This window comes from Lonchura striata, chromosome 7, assembly GCF_046129695.1.
Source record: "Lonchura striata isolate bLonStr1 chromosome 7, bLonStr1.mat, whole genome shotgun sequence".
Classification (NCBI taxonomy): domain Eukaryota; kingdom Metazoa; phylum Chordata; class Aves; order Passeriformes; family Estrildidae; genus Lonchura; species Lonchura striata.
The window spans coordinates 13,162,449-13,188,787 of NC_134609.1; the positions used below are offsets into that span (position 1 = coordinate 13,162,449).

Here is a 26,339-nt window from a genome sequence, read left to right on the forward strand (position 1 = left end):
AGATGCTCTTGTGACAGTGAATATCTGTGAGTGCCTCAGTAGGAGAGTGTACCCCTAGCATGATTTTTTAAACAATTAAGTCTAGGTGAAACAAAACAAGTTTTATGAGAACATTACAGATTTCCTAATCTCTGTTGGCATCTGGAGTTGTTTGTAATAAGGTGTGTCTTCAATGAATAATTAATACCAATAAAACTCTTAGTTTCATAACACAGGGCAATCTAACAAATGATTGACTAGCAAACATTGACTGACACAGCCATGTGACCCAAAACCTGCTCTTGGGCTAACACAGACCTTTGGTATATAAACTCACATTCTGACAGCCAGAGTCACTCCCTCTTGTGCCACAGACGAAAATGGAGCTCCTGGGAGGAGTTACTGTTGTTCTCCTGGTTTGCATTGCTTGCCTGCTCTCCTTTGCAGCATGGAAAGGAAGGTCTGGAAAGGGGAAGATGCCTCCAGGACCAGCTCCCCTTCCCATTCTAGGTAACCTGCTGCAGGTGAAACCAAGTAACATGACCAAAACCCTCCAGAAGGTAAGGCCACTTCTTCTTCTCTTTCTGCTGTGGGCGTGAAATGTGTGGGACCTTTGCATGGGATCAACCTGTAGCTATGGCTCAATAATTTGCCATTCCAGAGGAGCAGAAAAGTAATGGGGATTGCAGATGCTTCCACTCATTGCTGTTGCCATGTTGTTCAGGGCCTGATAAGTGGGATCCATCACCACAACCACATTTATCATGAGAGAACCAAATCTTCATGTTGCCAATGTGTGAGGCTAACTGCCTGCTGTGGGAGGCAGCAGCAAGGAGACTTTCCCACTCTTCCTCACCATTTGATCCATGGCCGCTGCATTTTTACAGCTCAGTGAAGAGTATGGACCCGTGTTCACAGTGCACCTGGGCTCTGACCCAGTGGTGGTGCTGCATGGACATGATGTGGTGAAAGAAGCCTTGGTTGATCGCGCAGATGAGTTTGCTGCCAGAGGACACATGCCAATTGGAGACAGGGCTAACAATGGATTAGGTATGTTTGCTGACTGAGCTCCTTCTGAAGGAGAAGGGAAGGGCTGAGGATGCATTCAGCAGATTAGAGCTGGAGTGCACCTTGCATGAGGGAAACATGCAAGGGGTGGGTGCAACCCACCTGGAGAGGGGAAGCCAGAGAAGGCTACAGCCACTCAAAGGGTGTGAGGTGGCAGAGAAGAGGAGCCAGATTGCTCTCAAAGATGGGCAGGGAAATGGCTACCAGCTGCAGCAAGGGAAATTGTGTATGGATGAGTGATGAATTATTCACAAGGATCTTTGGCATGTAGTGGAGAAGGCCAAAAGCAGGCAGTTGGACTACAGAATCTCCAAACATAGTATGCTGTGACGCAACCATGTCAGTGCTCTCCAGGGACAGGATTCACTGTCACCATAAGCCACTGTTCATCTCACATGCAGCATGGTCAAGACAGATCTTTCCTCTTCCTTCTTCTGCAGGGATTGTTTTTAGCAACAATGAGCTATGGTTACAAGTCCGGCGGTTTTCTCTTGCCACTCTGCGGAACTTTGGAATGGGGAAGAGGAGCATTGAAGAGAGAATACAGGAGGAATCTGACTACTTGCTGGAAGAGATCAACAAAACAAAGAGTACAGTCCATTTTTAATATATTTTATATTTGAAAAAAATAGGCTGTATTAAGGGAGCTCACAGCTTTAGAATGGAATGAAGCTCCTATGGATTTGGTCCATGCACCAGCTACCCCTCATTACGAAGTCATAATAATGTTGTGATCATGTTTTGTTCTGTTTGGAGGACCCTTCTGTGTCACTCAGAGATTGATCTGATATTTCCACTAAAAACCAGAGTTCAGATTACCCACAGTAGCCATATTAGACATACTACATTTCATGTTTTTTTTTTAATAGTCTGTAATGTTTCTGAAATCACAGGAACACCTTTTGACCCAACCTTCATGCTGAGCTGTGCTGTCTCCAATGTCATATGCTCCATTGTCTTTGGGAAACGATATGATTATAAAGATAAGAAGTTCTTGGCTCTGATGAACAACATGAACAACATATTTGAGATGATGAACTCCCGCTGGGGACAGGTACAGTCAGTAGGCATTTCACAGTGGCAACATTCTCCCAGGGGAGCAGGAGGCCTCCTTCCCAATGAAGTTCCATTTCAATCTTCTAAGTAGGACCCTATCACTGCTCTGCTGCACTGAAGGCATTTCATTCAAGAGCATCCCTCACCAAAGCTGGAATTGGCTTTGCCAGCTAAGTGCAGCTTCCCAATAGTCCTGGACATCTTTCTTCTCCACTTCTAAGGTTCCTACTACTACTACTAAGCAAGCCCTGCCAGACTGCCCAGCCTCATAGTCCTTCTGCTTGGCTCAATTGACAGGGTTGTGGCTTTCCTGGGCTTTTGGGTGATATCAAAAGATGGGGGAAATGTCAAACTAGGGACCTTCCTGGTTTTTTCCTTCCAGCTCTACCAGATGTTCTCAAATATCCTGGATTACCTGCCTGGCCCACACAATAATATATTTGGAGAATTGGATGCTCTAAAAGTCTTTGTAGCAGAGGAGGTGAAGTTGCACCAAGCCTCCCTAGATCCCAGCTCTCCTCAGGATTTCATCGACTGTTTCCTCTGCAAAATGCAGGAGGTAAGGAGACAGATGGCCCCAGCTTGTCCTCAAACACACCTATGCTGAGTCCTTCCCTCTCATAAGTAACACAGATATGGGGATAACCCCTTCCCAGTCAGCTGTGCAATGGGAAAACAGCAACAATACCCCAGATATTGCCCATATTAGGGCTTTTAGCTCTGGGTCTGCATGCTCACCAGCCACCACTACCTGCAGCTGTTTGGAGAGGGAGAGCTTTCTCTGCTTTCAACAAAACAAAGAGACTTTTTCAGTCTGGTCTTGCAGTTCTTTCACTGGAAAGCACACAGCAAAAAAGCAATAGAGTGCCATTCAGTGCACAGCTTAAAAGAAGGCTGATATTGAGTTTACTGCTCAAGGTAGCATTGCAATGCCCCAGATGGCTGCTGCACTTCAGCAGAGAAATGCCACAGCTCTAGGAGAAAAGGAAGGTATGGGATGACATGAGGAAAGGGCCACTTCTCTCAGCTCAGCCAGAGGAAAAACAAAGCCTTTTCCTTAGGAGAAAGATCGTCCCAATTCCAGTTTCCACATGAAGAACCTGGTAACAAGCACTTTTGACTTGTTCCTTGCTGGAACAGAGACAACAAGCACCACGCTTCGATATGGGCTTCTGCTTCTTCTCAAATACCCAAAGATACAAGGTACCAGTTTGTGACCTCTTCGTCTCTGGCTGTTCCCCTGGGCTGGGCAGATGACTAACACCACATCCTCCTCCCAGATTTTCCCTTCATCTTTCTATCTCTCTCTCTCTCTGGGACTTGACTGTGTCTACATCTTTCTTTAGCCAAATCAATAGGAGAATTTTCTTTGCATGGGCAGCAGTGGAGTTCCAGTCAGCATCAAAACCAACTTAATGCTCCTGCCATCTGTGATTTGTAAATAGCTTGTTATTTACCCATTTGATGGTTTGTACCTCTCATGACAGAGAAAATTCAAGAAGAGATTGACCAGGTAGTAGGACAATCAAGAAAACCCTGTGTGGCTGACCGGACCCAGATGCCCTACACAGATGCTGTGGTCCATGAAATCCAGCGCTTCATCGCTCTTATCCCCCTGGCTCTCCCTCACACTGTGACCAAAGACACCATCTTCAGAGACTACGTCATTCCTAAGGTCAGCTCCCTCAAGTTCAGCAGTTCTTAGGCTGTCAGTTAGAAGCCACAAGTTAGAACTGTTGTGGCCTGACCTTGTTTTCACCCAGCCCTTTGTGAGGGTTTTATCCTCAGCAGCTGTAGCTGACTTGCACTTCCTTGTTGATGCTCCATGGGCCAAGACTAAAACAGTAGCTCTGACCAACACTTTTTTCCCCTTGCTCTGCAGCTTTAACATTTGCTTTAATAATGATGTCCTAGTGGGTTCACAAACACTCACAGCAGTGATTCTTCACACAAAAAGCAGCAAAGTTGAGGAGCAGCTCACCACCATCCAGGATAACCTGTGCACATGCTTGGGAGCAAAGTCAGTTGCTGGTTATTGAGCACAGAAAGACTCCGAGCCACAAAATGCTGTAGGTGATGTTTGCATTGAATGGAAAAAGCCAAACCTATTGTCTCTGTTCTAGCACACTTCCTGAGGCAGTCTCTGCTGGCCACTGCCAGAGGCAGGCTGGTGGGCTGGAGCAGCCCATGGCTTGGCCTGGCCCGCTGCAGTGGTGCTCATTGCTCTTCTGGGTGACTGTGGGCAGCTGGGAGACAGCAGTACGTGGGCTGCTGGTGGTGTGATTTCCAGCTCTCTGTGTAAACTCATAAGAGAGGACCCAGAGAACTTCAGAGCTACCAGCAGAGAACTCTAGTGTCACCATTGCTGAATACTCCAGCCCCTGTTAATGCCTGGCCAGAAAGTGGGAAGGTAGAGGATTGTGGCAGGAGAAATTTGTGAGGAGAGGGGAATTCCACAGGAGATTTTTTCCACAACCTTGTGTGCTTTTGATATTGGACTCGCAGAAAAGAAGGTGCATGGTGCATCTACAAGGTTATTTTTGTGAAACACCAAGAAAGAGAGGAAGTAGGTGGGGTGTCCCCTGATGACCAGAGCAAGGTGAGGATGAATGTTGTGGAGACAAGAGGGAGAATTCAGGAAGAGCAGCCAACAACTGCTGTGACATTCAGTAGGGTCTCCCTAAAGCTGCCTCCTCTAAAGAAGGGTCCCCAGAGGGAAACCAAAGGCACTGGTAGGGTTATACAGGGAAGCACAATCTCAACTTGGCAGGCAGGCAGATTGAGTGACCTAATTTACCTGCCTTTCATGTTCTGCTCTTCTTGTGTTACTTCAGGGCACCACGGTTTTCCCTGTCCTCGCTTCTGTCCTCCATGACAGTAAAGAGTTTCCAAACCCACACGAGTTCAATCCTGAACATTTCTTGAATAAGAATGGCAGCTTTAGGAAGAGCAACTTCTTCATGCCCTTCTCAGCAGGTAAAGCACAGGTTTGCTCTTTTCCTCCGTCAGCCTCCTCCTCCAGTGACCACCCTGCCTTTCCCTGCAACACACAACTGCCTCTTCCCAACACAGTCCTACTGGTGTTTCCTTGGGGCTCACTGCTCTCTGGACAACTCCTCCCTACTGCTCTCATCTCCATTGGCACCTCCCATCTTCGTCAGGCCTGACGAATTAACACATCTCCTGCTAGGAATTGTCAATGTAATGATGTGAATGGGATCCACTGGCACTAAAATACCTGTCACCTTCCTACACAACCACCCAAGTTGTCCTGAACAAATCTTTTTGTGATAGCTCCACTTTTTCCCCAACACCTTTTAAGTATTTCTTAGGTTACATGCAAGTATTCACCTTTCTCAACCTTCCACTTTCTCACCTGTGCTTTATGTCACCCTGCTGTCTCTCAACACACTTAAGTCTTCTCCTGCTCCTGTTCTTCCTTCACACACCCATCCGAACTGTCAGGGGTCTTTTTGCCAACAAATTCTTCTCTAGAAAATGTCCTCAATAACCCTGACAGTTGTCTCACTGCTATGGCTGTGTGTAATAAACAAAGCTGTGCAACACAGCTGCTTAGTACAAACTCTGCTCTACTCAGAAACACCCATTGAGTTCCATTTGCTGCTTTCACTTTCAGGAAAACGAATATGCCCAGGAGAGGGCCTGGCACGAATGGAGATATTCTTACTCATAGTCACCATCTTGCAGAAATTTACTTTGAAGTCTGTTGTCAATCCTCAGGAGCTCAACATAACCCCAATTCTGAGTGGGACAGGCAATGTACCTCCTGCCTACCAGCTCTGTGCTGTCCCCCGCTGAAAAGCACTGAACCACTCTCCAGTGTCCTGAAGCTGGCCATTCCTTCACATCTTCTTTACTAAAATCAACAGAAGGAGCATTAGCCCAACTTTCCCAGACCTTCAGGAAGGCAGTCCAAACACAGGCAAAAGTAGAGACCTCTGAAGCCTCCCAGAACTCCACCACACCACAGGAGGCCCTGGGTGACACTGCAGCCTCTTGCACTGATGCTGTGTCACAGGATCACTGAGCACAGTGGCTGCATCAAAGAGCTGGTTTCCTCACCAGCACAGCTCCTGTGGCTCCTCCCGCAGCACGAGTCCCACCAAGACCTTGCTTTGCAGATGGACAGTGCTGCATGTGTGTACATTCACCATCCAATAAACAAAAATCTGTTTATGGAGATTTGAGCTGTTATTTAATTTGGGTTTAATTTGCTGCCACACCACAGAGTAGGTCTGCAAAGCCTGTGGTCAGCACACTGTGGGAAGGGCTGTCCTCCTGGGCAAGAATCCTGCCTTTGTCATCCACTGTGCTCACTGCTGCTGCCTGCAAGGAGCTCCAGAGCAGTCACAGCACACCACCAGTCTGGAAGGCTCACGGTGCTGGAGGGGAAGGGTGTCCTGCAGCCTGTCTGCCAAATGAAAAGAATGCATTCATGCTTTTTGCAGGCTGTTGCAAGGAGATCACTTACCTGAGCATTGGAGACTGCAACCAACTCTCTGGCAGCTCCTTTCTACCATCAGTATCACTGCAAGGATTTAGATGCTCTTTATTAAAATGAATTAATTTAGGAAAAGGGTAGTGTCTCTTATTTCCACCCCCAGCTACAAATTTGGTGTCCTTCTTTCAGTAAGAGGCCAGATGCTTTTCATCAAAATATTCCACCACTGATTACTTTCTCCTGGGTTTCTTTGTTCCTTGTGGCCTTTGGTTGTGTCTGGATGTTCATTTAAATAGATACTGGTTGTTGTGTTTGTCTTGATCTTCATTTACATATACACTTCTTGTTCCCTGCATCATGGTCATATAATAGTCCTAGTGGCAAAATATAACTCCTGTGATTGATTGTCATAAGGCACTCAGAGACCATGTGAATACTGCAGAGAAAACAGTGTGCAAGAATTCCCACCTCCCTTTGGAAATGTTTAGCGTTACTTTGATGGAAATATCACATTTGCCCACATCTCAGGTCCATCCCTCCTCGTCCCTCTGTTCTTTCCCATGAAGACTGCAGCTTTAATGCTTGTCTACTCTAAAACAATGGCAATCCATTGCTGTCTGCTCCTCTGGGATTGCAACAAATGGACAGACGTGCAAGCAGAAACAGCAGTCATGTATGAGACCTGGGCACAATGGGGAGGAGATTACCTTGAGGTTTCCACTAGTCTAAGGCTGCCCTTAGAGCCAGTCCTGCAACTCAGCAGCATGTGTGCTTTGCTCAGAACAAGTTAAAAATTGGCTTACATCTGGAGGTCTTGGAGGGGATGATTCATATTCATGTCCTTCCTGCCCACTGGGATGCTGATTCATCTGAGGCAATGAACAAAACCGTGACAAACAACATCAACAAATCACAAACAAATGGATGAATAGCACAAGGCAGTGAGAAAATGCTCTCTTACTATAGCGCTCCAGAACACAGGACATGCTCAGGGGACAAATAACCACACAGGGGATAATATTTGGGATAATATTCAACATATCCTAAGCTGGATGCAATAATGCTGTGTCATTTGGAGCAATGACAGTGTCCTCTTGACACCTGCCCATGAGAATGACCTTGCAGAGGTCTGCTTCATAATCTTGGGCACCAACCTCCTCTTTGCTCCAACTGCCCTAAGACCCAGCAATACCTCCAGGACAGAAAGGCTGGGGGCAGATGCTAAAATCTAAACAGGTATTTGAAACCATCTCTTGCACTGTAAGGAAAGGCTGAGCTAATGAAGGAGTGAGTTTGACTGATCTGGCTGGGGCAGAGAATGGGAGGGTTAAAGACCCCCACAGAGCTTTTCAACCAAAATATAGGTGGTCCAGTGGCCTCACCTCTCCTGCTTTCTGATGTCCCTCTGCTACTCCCATCCACAGACCCAAATCCCACTCACCATTTCATGCTTCTCCATGAAAAATCCCTGCATGCAGTAAGAGCAGACTGCCCAATGTCAGGGTTAGTGCTCCTTTTAGGATAAGCTTCTCTTCCTGCTAATACATGCAGGACCTGGAAAGTGGAAGAGTTGATGACATTTCTCTTGGGCTGACTCAGACAAACTGGCTGGGTCCCAGAACATCCAGGCTCTGGCACACACCTGGGAAGCTGGGCTTCAGGGCACTGGAGCCTCCATATCTCCTCTGCCAGCTGCATGGCAAATAAGGCAGCTTCTGGCTCTAAGACTGCAATTAAAGCAAGGCACACAGGGGAATCCTGCTTTTGCTTTCTAAGGCTACCACCTCATCTGCCAGAGCATTTAACTAGAAATGCCAGGACAAAGTGGAAGATTTCTACTGGCTCGATGCTGAGACCAATGAGCCTGTCTGGTCTGAAGCATCATTCTTTGTCTGCAGTTGTGCCACTGGGTCATACTGTGCCAAGTACTCAGGTGCAGGAGGCTACATGGGGATACTTATTCCTTACTTCATCTCCGTTGCTGCTTTGCCTTTGGGAACAGCTGGGAGGAAATTCAGATACCATGAAGGTTTGGGTAGCTGTGACACACACCACAGAACTGTTCTGGGTAGTGGAACATAAATTAATTAGGTGTGTGTTAGGGAAAGAACACAGACATGGCCCTTAGCAAGGAGGGACAGAAAGAGGAAGAAAAGCATTTTAGGTGCTGCCTTAGCAGGATGGTGGACTAAAACTTTGCAGGAACATCTGTCTCATCCTGCTGTCCTTCACACAGGAGTTTCAAGTCTCTGGGTCTTTGGCAGCTGCTGCTGAAGGCCATAGGCTGTAGTGTAGCAAATGAGCTAGTCCTTTGAAAAATACTTACAGACTAATTCGCAGATGCCCGATATTTACCGCTGCGGACCTGCATCTCAGCCCCTAAAGTGTGAGCAACACATGGATCAATGTAGCCCTTTGGCTGGCCAACTTGTTTCTCTGCCCCACTTTCTAAAAGCTCCCTTGATTGCAATAGCCAATTCCTTTCCTAAAGGCCCATAGGAGAGTTCTTTCCTGCTATTAGCAGTAGACCCAAACAACAGAACAGACCCTTGTTCTGACCCTTGGCAGAACAAGGAATGTATTAAGAAATTTCCTCTCCTTGAGGAAGTGGAAAATGCATGCATACAACAGAATATACAACTGAATCCACCGTCTTTAATGAATGCAGAGATTTGTTCTGGACACAGGTACATTTGTGATTGTCCCCACACCCTCTTCTCCCCCTCTAAAAATTATTTAGTTAGTGAAATGTAAAACCACACAAAGACCAGAATACATATTCATACAGAGGGTTTGACATTTTTTTTCTTAAGAAAATTTCACTCACTTAGAATTATTGACTGTAAAGTCCAGTCAGTACAGCAGAAATATTCTACATAGATCATTGGTTGGAATGCACAGTACAATATTTGTGAACACACTGTCACAAAAGACACCTGGATGAACACTAACAAGTGTCATAGATCTGTCAAACCACATTGCAAGCATCTGCATCAAACCAGTCTAGAGTGTATGGGCAATTACCAGAACATGGAAAAGAGATGTTAATGTACATGGGAACCTACTACAGTCCCTTTTCTCGGGAGTCATTGCTGCCACTAAAAGGTCAGGTAACTTGAACTGTTGCTTGTCACCTGAAACTTTGGTTCTGTTTCACAGGGATTGATGTCACACTTTTATGTCCAGACCTGAGTTACTGTAATTTTGCTTCAACTGGAGCAAAGAAGAGAAGGACAAATGCACACCCCATCTAGCAGAGCTCACTTCCCCAGACCTGCATGGTCAAACAGCTTGAGATCAGAGGTCTTGCCTTGTAAAAAGGCCACAAAATTTGAAAAACTAAACAAAGCAGAGCCAAAATAATGCAAACAAAAAACCCAAAACTAAAATAGAGATAACATTATTTTATACAGCCTGCAATAAAGCTATAGTCAATGGTACAGTATTGTTCACATTACACTTGTTAAGGCTTTGACTACTGGTCTTCTACATGCACATTTTATATACATATAATCCTCTGTGTGTATGTATAAATTACTTTACTTTTCTTGGTCTAAGCAAGAAAATATTTTCATGCATTTGCTTCTCCTAGTATTCACAATACTTGGCCCATATTCTATTCAAAGATTTCTGGAGAGGGCTGAGTCTATTTATTATCCATCTGAAAATGCCCTTATCTCCAGGAATGCTGTTTGTGACAGACAGTGGCACTGGCCCCACACTTCTCCACAGTCATACACAAGAGAGGAGGTGCCACTCCAAAGCCTGACAGCACAATGGTTATGTAAACATAATAATCCTTGGATTATAAATACTTTATTAAAGCTAACATACCTCAGCTTTTAGCTCATAATTGCCCATGAGTGCCTTAATGAAACATTCAGAACAAAGTATTTTTTTTCCTCCCATGTCAACTGCTCAGTTACAGTGGCTCCCCCAAAACACACTTTTCCTTTTTTTTTTTTTTTTCTGAAAGAAGCATAAAGGTACCAGTTAATTCTTCAAGCCTGTGGCTGGGTAGCTCTCACAAGCAAACAAGAACATGTCTGAGCCTTGTAGCTCTAAGTGCTCTAAGTCAAAGTCACCATCTCACTTGCACCCTTGCTGTGAAGTTAAGAGACTGGGCCATGCATCAGTGGCAAATGGGTAGGAAGCAGAAACAAGAACTCTTCTATTCCTAGCCCCATGCCTGCAGCTTGCACGTTTGACAGGTCCCCAAAGCTGACCTGTAGCATGGCCTGTGTCCCTCTGCCTCAGGGACTGACTTTCCTGCCTTTTCCTGACTTCCCCTGCCCCAGTGTTTTCTTCAGTGAGATGTTCTGGCCAGCTGAAGTTGCAGAGCACTCCCAGGTTGTGGAAGGGAGCCCTGGGGAGAGCAGCTCTGCTGTGAAAAGGAAGGGCTCACAGGGAAGTGGCAGTACAGAGAGGAAGCAGTGTAAAGAAGGCTGAGAAAGCAGGCATGGGTAGAGTGAGGAGAGATTCCTTATTTAAGACAGGACCTAGACTGCTGCCACAGCCCTCTGGGCTGCCTTGCACAGTGGTGTAACTGGAGCATGCTGTCAGCACTCCTGTTATTAAGCTTTGCCACCATCACACAGCTTTGTCTTGCATCCCACCACAGCATTTCCGTGTCAGCCACCACCCTTGCCTTGGGCACTGCATTGAAGTACTTCCATTCAACATATACCATGATAATTACTACAAACCAAATACTGAGTCCTAATTACTACAAACCAAATACTAAGTCCTCCTCATTCCCTGGAATCTAAGTAGCTAGAAGAGACTGTCCCTGTCCCCTGCCTAGCTCTCCATTCAACAATAAGCAAGACAATAATAGAGAGGACAGAAAGAGTGATGCAGGCACAGCCATCTGGTTGTTCTCTTATTGCACAGAGTAGTTGGGGCAGATAGGGGAGAGCGGGTGGCTCACAAAGTCCTTTGAAAAAATCCTAATGGATGGCTGTCCAAAACATTTGTTCCAGAAAATACGTTCAGACAGCTCATGTGGATGCTTGGGAAATGTCACCTAGAAACAAGATATGCAAGAGATGAAGGCTATTCTCAATTCAAGTTCAGTCTTCATTCAGCCCCATGGCAAGTTGTGCAAAATACAACGCTTATGTCCTGGCAGGTACAATTAAAAGACAATTTTTTTGGTCCTGGGTAGTTTAACAAGAAAGGGTCATGCTAATAATTGCAGAGGCAAACCTTTGAGACTGGATTTAGTTTTAGTTACAGAAAATAATGTACACTGCTTTTGGCCAAGTGCACAGAAGCTTAAAAAAAAAAAAAAGACAAAGATCACAGTTAAATGTCTCAATCTTCAAATGGGGAATATCTGTGAGGAGGAGTCAAGCTATTTTCTCATGTGCAATGCATCTTGAAATTTGGTACTTATGTATTGGGCATGAAATCCTTTCTTGTTGATGGTGTCATCTGTATGGAATCGAATCATAATGGAATCCCCTGCAGAGTAGATTTCTTCCAGAGGCTGCAGAAAAGGAAAGAAGACAATACACAGTGGTCAATTTTGGAGGCTAAATAACTGTCTGCACCATGACACTAGAGCTTAAGCCCACAGTGAAGACAGATTGGCCAGTAAACACGAAAATTGAATGCTCAGTATCTCCTGCCCTGATCTGCCTTTCTAAGTATATTCCTTTGCTCTTTATGTTTGAAGACTGATGCCAGTCCACTCTACAACCCCAGTCCTTCCAGATGCTTTTTTCACAGGCCTCCCTGAATATTCTCATTCCAGTCTTCAGGTTTACTCTAATTTGTCATTGTCTTTTCAGGAGAAAACTGGAACCTGTTTGGCAGCTGATGCTCTCCCAGGGTTCAAATAACTCAGGTACTTATCTTACATGACAATTCTGGTTATGTCCCACACTGTTATGACCTGCTGCAATCTCCTTGTGCTTCCCTTTCCCAGCCATTCTTCATTCATCAGTGTGCAGGTTGGTTGATTACTACCCATCTGCCCTGAGATTCTTCACATCAAGCTGCTGTGCCTTTGTTTGCCTTAGTTTTCAGACCATTTCCCCAGTTTTGGAGAACATCTTCCACACACCCGGTCCCTGATTGTCTCTCTTTAAATTCAATAAGAAACATCTCCATTTCATTGCTGAAAGCCTAGAGAAATCCAACACAAACCCTCTGATTTCAAAAACCACACACCATTACTCATGATGTAATTACTCCTGGTAATGAGGATGCAGGTGACAGTTCAGGAGACAGCAATGCCATCCTAAAGGCAGCAAGCATCACAAAGCTCTAAGTCCCTCCACCATTCACCCTTGCCATAGCATGGCCACAACATAACTTGGCTTGAGCCAAGAAGCAACAGAGGATGAAACTGGCCTTTGGAAGCCATTTCCCACATTTACACAACACTTTGATGGCAGGGCTGGGGCACAGCAGCATGGCAGTCTCATGGGCTACAAAGGACAGCCATTCAGCAAGAATTTTCTAGCCAACACTGTGTAACAGAAAAAAATGGCTGTGATCTCCTGAGGAAATGAAAGAAGCAAAACCCAGCCACAAAGCATTCTCAGTATCAGTTTGTGACAGCTGCCCCTCTCCCAAAACGGTATGAGGATACTTCCTTGCCACCCTCAGTGATCCCCCTGAAATCACCACTGTCAGGGCTTACCCCCGAGCCACAGAAGCGTCCCAGACGGGGTGCAGTGCTGTCATACCCATCGTAAATCTCCATGTAGTCGTACCCACAGTCAGCCTCCTCCTCTATCTCGAATATCTGGAATATTAGCTCCACCCCATAACCATCTTCAGCTACAATCACCCATTCACAGTTGGCTTGACCTGGGTAGTTGTTGTCCCCAAACTGAGCATGGGAATATAGATCCTTAGCTTGTACTTCAGCCTTTAAGAGCCCACCGCACTCTGAAGGGAGAAAAGGACACAAAACAGTCTCTCAAAATTCTTACAACAGACTCATCCTACTTTTGAGTCAGTCATGGGCAGAGAAGACCTCCAGCTTGAAGTGCAACAGGAAAGGCAATTAAACACTGCACCAAACTACAATAAACCCATGAAATCTACAGTTACCCATGAATACAAAGATGCAAAGAGCTTAGAGGAGCTTGGTTTTTTTAGTATAGAACACACATGGAAAGAGGTGATCAGTTTAGACTGGCAGGATAGGGTTCTTGACTCATACTCTGGGAAATTTTATTGTATTAGCCAGCAATCACTTTGCTCTTTGCATTTGTCCTGTAGATGAAATTCTGACCCCAAGTATTTTGTCAGCTGGAGTGGAAGCACATCAGAAAAAACTGGTGATCAAAACAATCCTTTTCTGCCCACACAATGCACAAAAGTATCCCTGTGTTTGTGCAGAATGTGTGTGCTTTAGCAGGGTTTTCCTGCAGCCAGTGAGGAAGACACTTCTTCACCAGTGTCATGTGCACAGCTACTTCCAGCATGTTTCATCTATTTACATTGACAGGGATTCAAAGAAATTCATGTTGGCACAACACGCCCAGCTCTGTGCTGCCACGGATAGGAGGATCAAGCTGTGTCTGTCCACAGCACAGCTCTGTTTCTACGACAATCAACCTACTGTGGGCCTGTTCTGAGGGTGGGCCAATACATGGGCTAAATTGCATCACCTCCTTTTCCGATGGCTGATGTGGAACAAAAGGGATTGTTGCTCAACCAAATACCTCCAATTTAAACAAAAGAGCCTGATCAGGAATGTCTAATACCAAGAGAATTCTGAACTGTTATGGGAGGTGGTATTTATGCTATGCCATTGGCAGCAGTCTGGGAACTGAACGTACACCACTTAAAATTTAGGCTAAGCTTATTTAGGAGAAAGGTGTGTCTGTTTTACCTAGTAAAAAATGTAGCGAGACTTGATGACATCTTTTGGCACTGGGATATTGGCAGGCAACCAGTTTACCTGTGCTGTGCTTTGCCTGGAAACCTCTCCTTTGCACAGAAGCATCAGAGTAAAACCTGAGGAACATCTTGTTGGTAGAAGCCACTACAGGGTCTGGTTTCTTGCTGCCACAGAAGCGGCCAAGGACAGGTGACTTGCTGTTGGGCCCATCATACATTTCTAAGTGGTCATAGGCACATTCTTGGTGCTGCTCGATCTCAAACTCATTGAAGGTCTAGAGCAAGAAAATGGAGAATTAAAACAGCTGTACATCTGACTATGCAATTTAGCATAGGGTGAAATGCCAAGTGAGAAACAGATCAAATGGTATGTGTGTCCCACTCTCCCCACTTGCTAAAACAGAATAATGTGCTTTCAGACAAGAGTGATCTCAAGGTGGCAAAAATCAGAACTCTATATCAGTGTGCTGTGTTACCTCAGCCTTACTGCCTCACATGGTTGCACGACAACAGTTATTAACTGCAAGCCTTATTTTTCTGGCTGGAAATTCTGCCCAACACACCAGAAGGGCAGTTCTGTAATATTACTTCCACTGAGCACAGGGATTATTTTCCCCAATACATGGGCCATCTGAACAGCTTTGGGCATGCCCTGCTATTTGCATCAGGCTATGTTGTAAAATGGGCCTGACACATCTCCCTCAGAAGGGCTGGCTCAGCCACCACCTTATGTAGATATGGCCCCAACAGAGTGACTCACAAGGAGGCGTAGGGGTGGGAGGGCATTTATGGAGGGCAATACTCTACAGTTGTGATCTGCTGGAGCCTCCTCCAAGCTGCCTCTCCTCTGCCTTGTATCTCTCTGAGACCTTCTGCCCTTTTGCAAGCCAGGGTAGCCTCCCTGAAAACTCTCCTTCAAGAGCCCCAAACAGGACCTGAGGGCATCAGCCTCCCACTCACACAGTGGTGGGGGGAAGTCACTCAGCTCCTCCCAACCCAGCCTGCTTCTCGCATCATACTCTCTGGTTACTCACTACTTTCACTCGGTGGCCAGGTGTTGCAGAGATGTCCCAGGTGCACTCTTTCCGGCTGGGATACTTGTCAGGCCAGTTGGGACTGCTCATCATTCCCTCTGCACCACTCAGCTTGTGCTCACAACCAGCTTGGGAGAGAGAAATCACACTGGGGCAAGTCTCACATGGCAACCCTGTAGTGTCCTACATGGTCCTCTCTGCCCACTGAGACCCTCCGCAGGGCAGAGATATGGAAGGCTTCAGTCACCAAACAAGACCTTTTAGTATTACTCCATAGCTCTGGTGAGTTTGTCCCATACTTATTTTGAGCTAACCTAGCAGATGGACCATCTCACTCCCCTGGGCCTCATTAACCTAACCTATGTCCTCACACCTTAATCTATTCTCCTGCTCCTTCACCTCCATCTGCCCTGTTCCTAGGGCCATGATGTCAACCCCTCCACAGTGTTGACTCTAGTGCTATCTCAGCCTTGCATCGTTTTGCCAATTTGGAGAGCTTTGTCAGCTCTTGGAGAGGTCGGAAAAGGACCAGAGACCACATACAGGAAAGCCATGGGAGCACATAGCAGATATAGGGGTGCAGGAAGAGAGGTCGTTTCAGCACCAGCAAGTGGTTAGATCAGCCCATCCTTTCTCTTCTGGCTCAAACACACTCAAATAATTAAATGAAGCAGCAGTGACTAGTCTAATGATGATGTCCCACAGCTGCTCCTTTTTCAAGTCCAATTTCTCATCCCCACCCTGTCCATCCCCTGTGGGCATATAGGGAGCAAGACTGGGGAATGGGAATTATCCTATATCTAGCCAGTTTTGCAGCTAGCTGGGGCTTTTTCACTGCCCTTGCCTGGTATGCTGTACAAAGTTCCTTTCAGCACAGGGCAGGACGCACCCTGAACCAAACAATGTTTGAAGTACCTTGGCATTCCCGAGGGCAGGAGTGAGGACTTTACCTTCTTTACAGTCATGGCTGTTTTCATGCAGCACAAAGCCATTTCTGCACTGGCACATATAGCTCCCAAAGGTGTTGATACATTCGTGCTGGCAACCACCATTGTCTTTGGAGCATTCATCCTTGTCTGGGCAGGATCAAACCAACAAACACTGAGTTGACAGTGACACAGGCTACCACAGTCACCAGCCGAGAGCCCCATACCCAGGCTGGCAGATAGCAATGCAAACCTCCAACTCTACTGCTGGATTAGTCCATTCAGCTTTTTAGCCCAGATCCTCTTCTCTTCAAATGCCTCCATAAAATATATCACAAATGTGTCCTATTTTATAATGTAAGTTTATTAGTTAAAGACTCCTGTCTAAAAGAAACCTAGAGCAGCATCTCATTCTTTAAGAACAGAGCCCAGGAAAACCATCACATGAATTCACTAGCCGAGGTAAAAATCTACTTTATATTTTCAAGTTCTTATGTGCTCTGATGAGCCTCCATTTCTAAATAGCTCTGCCTGAGCACAAACAGCCAGCTGATGAAAAAGATCTAAGGTATGAGCTGCTCCCTGATGCTGAAATATGCCCCAGTGGATCTTGACTCCTGTGTGTTCAGGACTATGCATTCCTCAATCTCACTTTTCAGCATAGGATCTGCTCATGGTTTCCAGTCCACTTTAATTTATGAGACACTTATCTCTGCTTTTTCTTGGGATAATGCCCTCCCTAGATCTCATTAAATTAATCTTTCTCCTCATTCCAAAATGTATTTCTGGGTTCATCATACCCACCTCATCCTTCCTCCTGTTCGGTTTAATAAGTCAAACCCTCAGTCCTGATTCTACTCTGCACCTGTCCTAATTCAAGGCTGTTTTGCCTGATCATTCTCCTCAAAAGCATTTTCCTAGGCCTCTGCTGAAGAGACAACATGAAATTAAATTTCTTCTTCCAAATGACATAGTTAACTTCCAGAAATGCCTGCCAAAAAGGTAGGCACTGACAAAGGATTGAGAACAGGATGAAAAGCTTCCGCTAGTACACACTGCTTTGATGGGAATGATTACTATATAGAACACTACTGGAAATTTTCTGTATCTTCTAGTTTCAGAGGAAAAAGCTTTCCTATAATCTTCTAGGAACAGAAATAACTTCTAGGGTTAGGTTCCACATTGCTTGTTGCTGTAGAAGGACTTGAGGCATCGATGGAATTCATGCATCTTGCTGGCACCATACTATGCAGCTGGACTATACACTGCACTGAGAACCCAAGCTGAAGGTAACACAGAACAGAGCAACCATGCTTTTAGATTTAATGAACCATGTCAGGTTCTGACAGGATGGTGAAGAAAGTTCACCAAAACCAAGAGGTTCAGTCAGAGGAGACAGCTAAGCAAGTGAAAGAATACAGTCACATACCAGAGAAGTAGTGAACTTTAAAGCCTTTCTTGGAGACAGTATTGTCGGATTTGAACTCCAGTCTCATGTTGTTGCCGTAGGACGTGATTACCTCAGGCTTCTCTGAGCCACAAAATTTGCCATGTAGCTTGGAATCAGAAGCCAGCTCACTACGAACCTCAACATAGTCATACTTACAGACCTGCCAAGAGAGGAAGAGATTTCTCAGTTCTATGGCCTTGGAACGGAGCATTTCAGAGGAAGGGGACAGAGAAGGAACAAAAACAGCACTCAAATGCACTCCTAACTTGCCCAAAAATCTCCTCTGTCAGTTTTCTCACCTCTTCACCTGCTGCCCTGATCTTAAAGGATGAGTGTGTTTTTCAGAATAGTGAAGGTTTACTGCATTTAGCAAAAGTAATTATTTCCACCTTATCCAAGAACCTGACAGTGTTGAATGAAATTTAGCAGCCTCCTGAATTATGAAAGTGCCACTGCTCCCATTTACAGTAGGGAAACTCAGACCTGAATGCTCTGTTCAAACTTCACCATGCATGGGAGAGAACAGACTCTTCTACTGTTATTTCCTTTACCATTGAAGAACTCCACTTCATTGTTCATTTCCAACTATTTTCCTGCAAAAGCAGCACTGGGGAGGTGGCAGGCAGGACACCTATTAGGGATGGAAAATACCTACAATTATGCAAAACTAGCAGAGAAAAGAAGCCCATTGTGCTGGTTTTGGCTGGGGTAGATTAAATTTTCTTCATGGTGACTGGTACTGGGCTGTGTTTTGGATTTGTGCTGAGAAAAGGCTTGATAATATCAAGACGTTTTGTTACTGCTGAGCAGGAGTTACACAGAGTCAAGACCTTCTTTTGCTTCTTGTACTGTTCCACCAGTGAGGAGGTTGGGGGTGCTCAGGGATTTGGGAGGGGACACAGCCTGGACAGCTGATCCGCACTGACCAAATGGATATTTCATACCACAGGACATCATACCCAGTATATAAAGTGGGGGCGAGTAGAGGGAAGAAGGAGGAAGGGGAGACATTTGGAGTGACATTGTTTGTCTTCCCAGGTAACTACTATATGTGGTGGAGCCCAGCTCTCCTGGAGATGGCTGAACACCTGTCTGTTCTGGAAGTAGTGAACTAATTCCTCAATTTTCTCTGCTTGCATGCATGGCTTTTGCTTTATCTATTAAACTGTCTTTATCTCAACCCATGAGTTTCTCTCACTTTTATCTTTCTGATTCTCTCCCCTATTCTACTGGGGGAAGTGAGTGAGCAGTTGTGTGGTGCTTAGTTGCCAGACTGGGTTAAACCATTGCACCCACTTACAACAGAACACCTTTAATCCTTCCACTCCATAGAGAAAGCAAATGCAGACTTCAAGGAGAACAGTCACTGTTATTGGTGTAATTACACTGATGGTGGGAAAACAACAAGAAGCTCCACCAGTAAGACAGAGCCTCCTCTTCTTGTACCCCAAGGATTTATCCAGTTCTGATTTAGCCAGTAGTCCCACCTCTGAGATGCAGGGACTGGTTACGTACATCATTGCCTTCCAGCTCAAACACTTCGAACTGCAGAGAGATCCGGTACTGGGCTGGAGCTACCACCTGCCAGACGCAGTTTTTGTTAGTAGGATATTCCTTGGGCCATCCAGGGCTAGTAATGGTCCCATTGAGCTTGGTGATGAAGCCCCCACAGGCAGCTGGAGAGGCAATAAATGAACACAAGTTTTACTTGGTTCTGTTCAGATACACAGACTGGGCCACAGTGTTAACTAGCAAATGAACCAGATCCTGGCTGGTGTCACATTTCAAATCCCAGCCTCCAGAACAGGCTTAAAATGCTGGGAAGTGTGAAGAAGACAGAAACTTCACCTGCAGTAAATCACTAGTCAAACACACCCAATGAGGTTATGGCCCTGAGAGCCACCATGTAAAACTTAATTTCCTTTTTAATCTCTATACTTGGGCTTACTGTGAATCAGTTGACTTGACACGCACAACACAGTTGTGAAGTCCAGCTTGGTAAACTCACCTACACTCAGTGCTACAAACCTTACTATTTTAAGTTCATCAGTAATGGAATAATTACAAGATAATGGAATCATAGGGAAAACATTCCTGTCAACTCTTCAGTGGTTTATCTATTTTATATGGACTGCATCTTTTCTAGGGAAAGCTGAAGGCAAAGTCAAGACCTAGCTGTATTATCCCATTTCCTTTAAAAATTTAAGACATCTCAGCTTCATCCTCCTGTGGGAGGGCAAGGTTATTACCTCAAAGGAGTAAACCTCAATTCACTGCAAAATTCTATTTGCAACAAAGCGTTTTTTTCTTGCTGTTTCTTGAGAACAATGAGATATAGCCCACATCTTCAAAACCCACAGGGATGAAAGCTTTCTGTGTCTTGATCCCAGCATCATTTTGTATTAAGAGGACTACCCTAATCAAAGGGAGCAGCTTCAATATAAATAGAGTAGCAAGCAAGTGGTTTTGGAGAAAAAAAAGCACAACTTACTCTGATGTACATTGCTACAGTTTCAAATACTATCCTTTCTGGTTTGCCCACAATGAAATTAAAATAGGAGGTTGAGAGTGAAGTTCAGAAAAAGCCCCTGTCAAGTTATAGCAACTTAGCACCTGGCTTGCTAAAATTGCAAGAAATTATGGGAAAAAGAAAAAGCTTTCAAAAGCCTTTTGCACACACCTGACTGCCCTCACCAAGTTGATAGCACTCTTACCCAAACAGTTTCACAAAAGCAGAAGTCAGGGCAAACCAGGTGATGTTGAGAGCACCATTGATAGCATCTGGAGCTCCCTAAATGTCCCTACAGATAGTGTTTTGGGACAAGAACGATGGATGGATTCTCAGCACACCAACAGCTGTATTGTTGGCAGAAGCAACACTTGTCGCATGAGATTAACTCTCTAGAAAGCTGACACAAACACCTTCTATTATAGACATGGGGTTTTTTTCTTCATAAAAGAGGAAGGGAGGAAAATCTCCTTCAGTGTGGAAAAGCCTGTTTTGCATGCAGACAAAACATTGATTTTTTTTTTTAGATGAAGTAAATTCCTTTATGAAAAACAAACAAATTCAGCATTAGATTTAAATACTTTTGGGCCACTCAATGGTTAGGCTGTAATGCCTACTTCCCTTATGTTGCGCTGTGGGAGATCTGGTCTGAACTGCAATCTCTGGCCATGAAGGACAACTGGCTTTAGGGATGATCAGCAGTATAAATCAGAGAATTTTCAGGGTTTTTTTTAACCAAAACTTGTTTTTCAATGGAAGATGTTAACAAAACCAAAATAAACAGTTGGGGGAAAATGAAGTGAAATAAAGAGGCTGCAGGGGCAAGGAAAATCACTTCCAAGACTGTTCAAGTCCATTTATAGCTGTAGTACCTCTCCTAGAGTCAGATGGTTCAATCTGTGGGTTACTTACCTTCACAGCTCTTTTTATCAGCTGTCAGCTCGTAGCCAGGCTCACAGGTGCATTTGTAACTGCCCAGTGTGTTCTCACAGTGCTGCTCACACCCACCATTGTCGGGCAGGGAACATTCATCCATCTCTGTCAGGAGAAAACCAGAGCAAGTCGCACTTTCCTGACCACCCAAACACCCTGATATTCCTCATGGAACCCTTCTGGACAGAAGGAACAGAGCCCTGACTGCTGAGCCAAGATTGTGGAGCAGGCACTGCAGCAAAGCTCACAAGGGCTGAAACACTCCTAGCACCGGAGCCATAAAGGACTACCATTACTGCTACGAGCCAACAGTGCCTTTTCCAGCCACAAGCAGGAAGCAGGAAAACACTGTCTTTTGTAAAGACTTCATTGCCTTTTGTTCTCACATGCCATTTTTTTGTTTTGTTTTAAATTCCTCATGCCTTGAGCTACCAGGAACCAGCCCATTATGGCCCACAGAGGAATGGAGCTGAGGGAGGTGATACCCCATGGAACAGAGTGCTGCAAAGGAGCTGGCAGGACATGCAAGTAGTTCTGCCTTTTCACAGGCACATGAACTCTTGCTGTCCTAGTCTCTGAAGTCAGGTTCATCAATCACATCTCAACAACCTGAACTGACCTTTTAATATAAAGATAGCGACTGGCTTCTCACCCTGACCCCTGATTCCACATGCATCACTTAATAGATGGTTTTATTAACATGGCTGTGGTGGGTTAGCCTCAGCTAGCAGCCAAATTCCTACCTGGCCCACCACTCCCCTGGAATGAGGGAGAAAACAGGAAGACTAACAGCAAGAAAGTTCCGAGTTGAGCAGACAAATTATTCACCAATTACTGTTCTGTTCAAACAGACTCAATTTTGGTGAATTTAACTTAATTTACTGTCAATTAATATAAGTATTTGAGTGCTGGTTTAGGTATGAGGAAACCAAAACTGAAAACAAATATGTTCAAAAACCAGAAAACATCTTTCTGCTTCCCTTTCCTGGCTTAACTTCACTCCAAGCTCCTCTCCCTCTACCTTGTACCCCTACAAGTTACATTCAGGCCCTGTAGCAAAGCCATGGGTGTGCAAAGGCAGGAGGGGTTGGGGAGCCACAGGCAGCACATGACCCTGCTGCTTCTTCTCATTCTTCCCCTGCTCCAGGTAGATGAAGTAACACACATATAAAAATAGGCTTAATTGATACACACAATTTGTTGCCAAAGAAAACTAACCAGAATAATCCTGGAGATATCAAATGAGATACACCTGACTGTGTGGACATGAGGTAATTGTGCTCCATATCTTCCTGGCAATGCCTCTTGGGTGTGGACCAATGGTTTACCCTCTGATTGCAGGTTTATTTTCTCTGAAAACTTAGATATTACCATTGTGTGGTCTTACAAAGCATAGCATTCAATTCCATCCTTAACTCTGATTTTTTAGGCTGAGTTATTTTCTTTCAGTGTTGTAAGACATTTAATTGAAACTCTATTCCTTTCCTTATTGATTAAGGCAAAGCTTACCCATTGCTCAATCAGCTGTGAGAAGCAGTCTGAAGCCTGCTGAGCCATCTAATTTGCTCCCTTTGCTCTTGGAGTGTCTCACAATCCCCTGGATATGGAGGTAGAGACTGCAGTCTTCATATTCCAGCTTGAAACTCCACATGTAGCCTGCACATGTGTCTACACAGCTTTTTGCACACAGACATCAGCTCTGCCAAAAATGTAAGCTGGCTAGAAATTGTGCAGCTATGACTACTTCAAGCAAAACCACTTTGCTCCTCAGCTGAATTTACTGGCATGGACTTAAAAATGCTCTAACCATCCACAAGCTACATGGTTCTTGGTTCAAATACAAGAAATCCAAGCAGACACTGAAAGATGTAGTCCGCCACCAAAAACTCCACAGAAAATACCCATGTCTCCAATAGCACTAGTGTTCAAGTTTACCCATTTTTAAACTAAATAAAAAAAAGAAACAAATTTATTTCTGAATATCTGTATCACAGAGAAAGCACTTCAGGTTTAGGTGTATAACTTTCTTCCCCTACAAACTTGTAGGTGAAACTCAGATTTTAGAGAATGACTTGCTGTGCCTCCATGTAGTGCTAATCTTGAAAGACATCTCTGCCACAGTCAGCCTGCACTGCTCACTCCTGAAAGAGCCAAAATATCTTTAGGAAGAAGTATTCTCTGTGCCTTTATGGAACCTGAGAAATTTAAAGTCTAGGTACTGTGAGACCTGTCCAGGGAATGAGATCAAATGTGACAGTATTTGCCAGTGATCTTGCAATCACCCTTTGTCACAGTCCATTAAGACCTCTCAAATTTCCAGGTGAATATAACCTGTGAATTAAATTTTATTTACCTTTTATTTTTTTTTTTTCTACTTAAGTGCATGGTTTAAGAATCATGGGTTATAAATTATGACACCTTATGCCTTGAATGGTGAATATGTGAATTCATAGGATAGACTAGTCTGAGCCAAGGGGATTGAGCCCTGACATGTTTGTTTGTTTTAAGTCTTAAGTTCATGAAATAAAGTTTAATCCACAGAGTACATTCTCCTGAAAATTTGAGAAATCTAAATGGACCATCACACTCTTAATATGAGACAAAGTTAAGGTAGAAATAAATAAGAGACTTATGCAATCCAAATATTGGCATTGCAACTATTATGTCTGTACAAGTGCCACTGAACTTAAGATAAACATGACTGCCTGACACCCAGCAGCTCCATAGGTATTTTCCCAAGCAGTTAGATATTTTGTTTTTGCCTCTATCAAGTCACCAGCATGCTGGTAAAGGATTATTTCTAGGGTACAGCTCTTAAAAAAAAGAAAAAAAAAGTTTAAATCATAGCCTCACATCTTCCTGAAGAGAATCTCAGTTTAGGAACACATTTGTCTCCTAAAGGTCTCAGTATTCTCTTACTGGGACTCTACTTGCATTTAGATTGACCTTCTCTCCTAAGGTTTCTTTTGGACTAGAACTTAAGCAGAGAGCTGTTTTTAACACACCTTGTGCAGTATTAGTACTTCTTTGAAAATGTCAGTGTCCTCTGGTGTGGCTTAATGGAGGTAACATTCCATCCAGCTGTGCAACATTTATGCTGACACCAGCACAGCAGAGTTGATTTTTGTCCTAATCAGGGAGGAGGTGTTTTTGCCTCAGCATCAAACCCCTCTACAGTCTCAGAGCAATTTGTACATAAATTCAATATTTGCAAACAAATTGTTAAAAAAAATCGTAAGTACAAGTAGATAGAATTATAATGTGTGACTTGATAGATAGAATTAATTGATTGGTGGATGGCAGTAGCTCAAGGGATGAATTGTCCCCAGCTTTGACTGTGAGAGGTATTAGATCACATACCTTTAAAGAAATTTGCTGCAAAGCCTGCTTTATTGATGGTTGCATCAGATGCAAACTTCATCCATACTTTGTTTGAACTGGACTTGATGTCTTCTGGCTTCTCGTAGCCACAGAAGTGGCCGATGAGTGGGCTCTGTTCAGTGAGGCCATCTCGGATCTCCAGGTAGTCGTAAGAGCACGCATCGTGCCACTCAATCTGCAACAGGAAAAACGTGTGTCTGTACCTCTAGTATGAGCTCCTCCAGCCAGGCTGGTTACACAGTGAGATTTTGGCCACAAACCAGCTCCCTGGACAACTGGCTACAACTAAGTCCTTGCTGTGGCTGCCAGCGAGCTCTTCTGCAGTTCAAATTGCATTTGAGCCTAGGCACATCTCAGCTTTGCCACTGCTTTGTGGCTATCCTGCAGTGAGACCCAGTCCCTGGCTATCTACAAACTGCTCTTGCAAGAGAAGCTGTAAGAACAGTGCAAAACAGCTCCAAACAAAAAGGTTCAAGGAACAGCCAGGGGGAGGTTGCGGTGTCAGCGCTTTACAGGACACGCATGGTGAGCATACACAGGCACAGGAGCCTGTGGGATAGATGAGATTTATGCACCAACCAAGGTCCTGCCCACTCCTGTCTGTGGCTTAACATCAGCAGAGACTGATAACTGGCATGTAGCTAAAAGTGTAAGACATCCTATAATGAGCAGAAGTAAACTTTTTGTGACCTCTTCAAAGTCTGTCTGCCATCTGGGAACACTATGTTTCTTTAGGGAGTCACATCCTGCAACCTGACAAGTCCCAGTGACACCAAGAGTTTTTTGCCTGGATTGTGATAATTTACTTCCATTTGACAAGAGTGAAAATTTTAGGACTCATGAGTCCCTATCTAACATCATCAACATTTTGAGTCCTTTCTAATTCCTTCACTCTAGAGTAACAGTTTTTGAAATCTCAGCATATTTGAAAATTCAAAAATCAAAATTTCTGAGCAAACATCTGGTAAAATAAATAGTACTCTAAAGTATTCAAAAGCATTTTTTATTCTTACTATTATTGTTATTATTATTACTTTCCTCTTCATTTTAAAGGGTTTGTAGAGGCAAAATAATATCTGTAATATAATATGCAATGACATTTCTCACCTCAAAGGCTTGGAATGTGATTCCTATGTGAAAACCCTCAGAAACTGTGATCTTCCAGATACACTCTTTGGAAGGTCTGTAGTCATCTGGGTAATTGGGAGATTGGATCTGGCCAGCATCTTTGTGTATTTCTCCACCGCAAATAGCTTCATAAAAAAAGAAACAGCAAACCCACGAGACTGCAAGTTTCTCTCTAGGTAAAGCCCACTCCATATGCACCTTTCTCATTCAAATCTGTTTCAGTATTGCTTGCTATACAAAGGCAACACACAAGACATAGACATTTTTACAAATCTAATATTTTGTCTCATAAGTGTCTCCTATCTTGCTGTCCTAATGTGTGAGAAGGTGAGCTCACCGGGACAGAGATATTTATACATTCGTGTTATTCATACTCCTGCTCACCTTCATATCTGCTTGAAACCTGCTACCAGCACTAAGAACCAAGAAAAGCTGGGGATGAGACTGTGGGGGAGAGGAGAAGTTGCAAATCTAATCCAGCCACACGATGGCAATATTAACAAGCACAACTTGAACGGTTCACCATCAGACCATCAGGCTGACTGCTGTG

The 26,339-nt window shown here is 44.4% G+C and overlaps 2 protein-coding genes across 2 annotated transcripts in view; one reads left to right on the top strand and one right to left on the bottom strand.

Annotated features, from left to right (window-relative positions):
- The first annotated feature begins 349 nt into the window (after nucleotides 1–349).
- On the top strand, nucleotides 350–6,700 carry LOC110480306 (cytochrome P450 2C19). Its single transcript, XM_021548155.2, has 9 exons — nucleotides 350–539; nucleotides 867–1,029; nucleotides 1,488–1,637; nucleotides 1,941–2,101; nucleotides 2,486–2,662; nucleotides 3,165–3,306; nucleotides 3,591–3,778; nucleotides 4,938–5,079; nucleotides 5,741–6,700. The coding sequence occupies exons 1-9, from the start codon at nucleotides 360–362 to the stop codon at nucleotides 5,920–5,922; spliced, it is 1,485 nt and encodes a 494-aa protein (XP_021403830.2). The 5' UTR covers nucleotides 350–359; the 3' UTR covers nucleotides 5,923–6,700.
- Nucleotides 6,701–9,954: 3,254 nt separating this feature from the next.
- The window catches only part of TLL2 (tolloid like 2), an 83,144-nt gene continuing 66,759 nt past the window's right edge, over nucleotides 9,955–26,339 (bottom strand). The window contains exons 12-21 of the mRNA XM_021548141.3: nucleotides 25,769–25,914; nucleotides 24,641–24,836; nucleotides 21,260–21,385; nucleotides 19,354–19,514; nucleotides 17,818–17,998; nucleotides 16,413–16,538; nucleotides 15,463–15,590; nucleotides 14,490–14,703; nucleotides 13,218–13,468; nucleotides 9,955–12,056 (exon numbers count right to left, since the gene is read on the bottom strand). Of these exons, the coding sequence (XP_021403816.1) occupies nucleotides 11,922–12,056; nucleotides 13,218–13,468; nucleotides 14,490–14,703; nucleotides 15,463–15,590; nucleotides 16,413–16,538; nucleotides 17,818–17,998; nucleotides 19,354–19,514; nucleotides 21,260–21,385; nucleotides 24,641–24,836; nucleotides 25,769–25,914 (1,664 nt within the window). The 3' untranslated portion in view covers nucleotides 9,955–11,921. The remainder of the gene's footprint in view (nucleotides 12,057–13,217; nucleotides 13,469–14,489; nucleotides 14,704–15,462; nucleotides 15,591–16,412; nucleotides 16,539–17,817; nucleotides 17,999–19,353; nucleotides 19,515–21,259; nucleotides 21,386–24,640; nucleotides 24,837–25,768; nucleotides 25,915–26,339) is intronic.